The following is a 4,380-nucleotide window of genomic DNA, read 5'->3' on the forward strand; positions in this document are numbered from 1 at the left end:
TTTTCCCCAGGTCACGTCTATTTTGTCCATAACAATAACTGGTAAGTGATGTCTCTGTTTTTAATCGCAACCCATGAGCTTTCCCATCCTATTTTCCACCCCTCCTGTGTTGCAGCAACAGAGTGAAGGAGAGGCTGTGGGGGACTCTGGCAGGTGCCAAAGGTCAATCCCCCACTGCATGCCATGTACATATTAAATAGTTCCAAAATCAACAGAACAGAATTTGATTGTTCATTTCTTTCACCAGCTCAAGTTCAGGGCAATGTTTTACCTCGTGCCCAGTGCCAGGTGGGCATTTTTCATATCACCTTCAAAAAAGCTTCCTTCCTGTTTGTAAAATTAGACAAACAACCATTTAGACCACAGTAAACTATCAACCACTGCACTATCTCTTTTGCCAAAGACCACACTATCAGGCTTCATCACCAACCAACCCAACTTTCTTTAAAGAGTAACTGCACAGAAACAAGCAAAAAAATAACTAAAGCCACTTTATGACATGCCAGTCCTCTTCTGTAACTAAGGAGGATTTGGAAAATTACGAGTCCACAACAAGTTCATAACACCTGCCCTGAGGAGATTTCATTCAGTTTCCCGGGATTGTATCCTGAAACAATAATGGCCTTCTGAGCATTGAAGCTGAGGTATGGATGGAATGGATTTGCCCAGAAATTGGGCAACTAATAGCCTAACTATTTAGCTATCTTAGGCTAATCATCTGGGATTTCCCATGATAAAAGACAAGGATTCTGGAAAGGGAAGAGGTTCAGCCTGAACCAATGGAAGCCATTCAATCTGTGTGCAACGTGTGTAAGATCCCAATACAGCTGTATGTCCATTGAGATGCATAAACACAGGAGTTCTTCCTGCTTTGAAAACCCAACATTCAAGACTCTGATTTTAGACCCCTTTTTTTAAGGTGCCAGATTCCCCACATAGAGCCAAACCCAAATCCCAACCGCAGTACAGTCCTGCAAGTGTAACATTTTCCTTTAACACCCTTGTACAAGCACAGTCCCAGCACAGACAGTTCATCTTCAGATCTGTTGTAAGAGAAATAACTTCTAATCTTGTTACATAAATATGGAGAAGAAAAAAAGAAGCAAACAAACAAGCAAAGCAAGCTTTGCAAAGCAAACAAAAAACTCACACAAACCTACACCTTGTTTTCTGTTATCTCAGCAAAACTGACAGAACAGAACTGTGCTGGTTTTGGCTGGGGTAGTCAACATTCTTCAGAGTGGCTAGTATGGGGTTGTGTTTTGATTTGTGCTGAACACAAGATTGATATATAGCGAGATGTTTTTGTTATTGCTGAGCAGAGCTTACACAGAGCCAAGGCCTTTGCTGCTTTATGGACTGCCACCCTGGCAAGGAAGTTGGAGGTGCATGGGAGACTGGGAGGAGACACAGTTGGGACGGGTGACCCAAACTGACCAAAGGGATATTCCATACCATATGACATCATGCTCAGTATATAAAGTGGGAGGAAGAAGGAGGGAGGGTGGAATGTTTGGAGTGATGGTCTTTGTCTTCCCAAGTAACCATTATGCATGATGGGGCCCTGCTCTCCTGGAGATGGCTGAACACCTCCTGACTGTGGGAAGTAGTGAATTAATTCCTTGCTTTGCTTTGCTTGTGTATGTGGCTTTTGCTTTGCCTATTAAACTCTATTTATCTGAACCCAGGGGTTTTCTAGCTTTTACCCTTCCGTATCTCTTAGGAATCCCACTGGTAGTGGAGTGTGCAGACAATTGCATGGGGCTTGGTTGCTGCCTGGAGTTAAACTACATCAGAGCATAGATGAGAGGAAGCTCACACAAAAGGGTAAAACAAGGAACAGACAACATCAGAAAATGAAAATTCTCTCAAAGCAATGCTCTGATGTCCACCAACATCAGGACTAATGAAAATATTTCTGAATGACCACGTCCAAAACTAACTTGGCCCTGCTAGGAGACCAAGGGACAGAAGCCAGATCCTGAATCCTGATCACAACACTGTCCAATGCAGAAAAACGTCTCCATTCTCTATGACACCAAACACTGCCCTCCTGAACCAAAATTCAAATAGTGAAGAGTGGCACTGACACCAGGTAAGGGGATACCCAGCACATTTACATCCCTGCACCTGCCCTGCTCTCAAGAGGAGCGGCACCAAAATCCCCACCAACACCAGCTCTATAAAGCTCCTGTTTCCATACGTGACACTCTGCGAACAGCAACCGCTGACCTGTGTAAGGCATTGGTGTAACAGCCCCTTTGTCCAGCACAGCACTGCTCCCCATCTCGGAGGATGGAAGCTTGTCACTCTACAGAGCAATCCAATGGCACTTCATACAGCATCGTGGCTGTGGCCATCATCACCCTTGAGACTTTGGCTAGCCTGTGGATAAATGCTTTCATTGTCTCTGTGCTTTGCATTGCTTGGGTCAAAAAGAAAACCTTGAATTCTAGTGAGAAGATTTTGCTGGTTCTGGGATGCTCCAGGATTTGGTATTTGTGCATCTCATGGGTACACTTCTTTCTTTCAATGATTTATCCCAATTACCTTTATGTTCACCCGACACTTCAACTACTTACAGCTATTGAAAGCTTTTTTGATCATTTTGACTTGTGGGTTTCTGCCAGTCTTTGTGTTTTTTATTGTATCAAAATTGCCAATTTCAGGAACAGCTTCTGCATCTACCTGAAAGTAAAAATTGACAGGATTGTGCCATGGCTCTTGTTGGGGTCAGTGCTTTTAGCCTTGGCTATCAGCATTGTTGCCTATGATATTGCTGATAAAAAGCACTGTAACAACCACAATTCCACTGGACAAGGAAATTTTTGGAAATATACAATCAAAATGGATAAGCATTTTTTCCCTTCCTTTTTTCTCGCTGGCTTTGGATATGCTACTTCATTCATGGCAGTCATCCTTTCTGGCCTTTTTCTTCTCTTTTCCCTCTGGAGACACAAACGCACAATGGAAACAAACTCCATGAAGAATCTCAGCACGGATGCCCACATCAAAGCCATGAAATCTATTCTCTCCTTTGTTGTAATGTATAGCATTAACTTTGTATGCTTGATCTTGAAATTGGTTTACATCACAAAGGAAGGAAGAATGTTATTTCTCATTGGAGTAGTTCCGTATGCATTTCCAGGAATTCATTCCTTTATTCTCATTATCAGCAATCCCAAATTGAAAAAGACACTGCTAAGGATTCTATCCCATGTGAAGTGCAAGGTTTGCATGAGGTAGGAACTGTAAAAAAAGCTGCAGCACATGCACAATGTTGATCTTTCACTATAGAAAACAAAGCAACTCTCCAGTCAGTGTAGATGAAACAGATTTTCTTAAGAAATCTTCATTCATATTCTTTGAACTAAAATAATTTGAGTCAAATAATTTATTATTAATTATAATTTCATTTAGGTAATTCTTTGAGTAAAATTATTGTCAAGAAGAAATTCATTTAGACTTGGTACATGGGCTGGATGCACAAGGGCAGTAACAATACTGCAAACCTTCCCCAAGTGCTTTGGCATTTAATGGATTGAAACAACTGAATGAAACAACACGTATCTCTCTAGTTTGGTTTACATTTCTTTCTGCTGTGGTGCTGTACTGTGCAATATTATGAGCTGTATCACTGTCTGGCAGTGGTTGATAACTGATATGTGAACATGGTAATCACTGTCACTCACCAGTGCTGGTTACTGATGTACAAGCAGTGATGCAGGAATGGCCACAGGGTGCAGAGGTGGGTGCAGAGCCCATTTCCCTTGCCAGCCCTGCGTGTCCTCTCTCTGTATCTCTTCATGCAAGAGCATGATTCTCTTGCTCTGTATGACTGCTCTCCTGGTCTGCTTTAACTTGTTGATGAGATTGGCTTTTCCTAAGAGACTGTGACTCAATAAAAGACCCAGGAAATATGTTTTGTGCAGGATCAGGGGAAGAGCATGACGAGGAAGGAGTGGAGGAGCCAACTCGTCTTGAACTGACTGCAACCCCCATTCTCCTTTTGTCCTGTGCTGTTGAAGAGGATGTGCAGTACCTTGGAATGAAGGAGTGAAGTTGAGCCTGGGACGTATAGGAGTGTGGAGGCAGTGGATTCTGGTTTTGTCTTTTGTCATCATCTTACTCTATTTTCAAAAGGCAATAAATTAATTTAATTTCCCCAAGTCAAGTATGTTTCGACTGTGAGAGTAAGGGGTGAGTTATCTCCCTATCTTTATCTCAACCCACGACATTTTCATCGTATTTTCCTCTCCAGCCCTGTTTATGGGCAACAGTGAAGGAGCAGCTGGGTGGGGGTCTGGCAGCTGTCCAAGGTCAAACTTGCACAGCACATCCTCTAAACATGACAAAGCTGCAGCATGCACAGAGCAGAAC

At 42.6% G+C, this 4,380-nt stretch overlaps 1 protein-coding gene across 1 annotated transcript; it reads left to right on the forward strand.

Moving 5' to 3' along the window:
• Positions 1-2,295: 2,295 nt before the first annotated feature.
• Positions 2,296-4,060, forward strand: LOC103797387 (taste receptor type 2 member 9-like). Its single transcript, XM_009069605.1, has 2 exons — positions 2,296-3,242; positions 3,889-4,060. The coding sequence occupies exons 1-2, from the start codon at positions 2,296-2,298 to the stop codon at positions 4,058-4,060; spliced, it is 1,119 nt and encodes a 372-aa protein (XP_009067853.1).
• The last annotated feature ends 320 nt before the right edge of the window (positions 4,061-4,380 follow it).

The sequence above is a fragment of the Acanthisitta chloris genome, unplaced genomic scaffold, assembly GCF_000695815.1.
Source record: "Acanthisitta chloris isolate BGI_N310 unplaced genomic scaffold, ASM69581v1 scaffold12242, whole genome shotgun sequence".
NCBI classification, from domain to species: Eukaryota; Metazoa; Chordata; class Aves; order Passeriformes; family Acanthisittidae; genus Acanthisitta; species Acanthisitta chloris.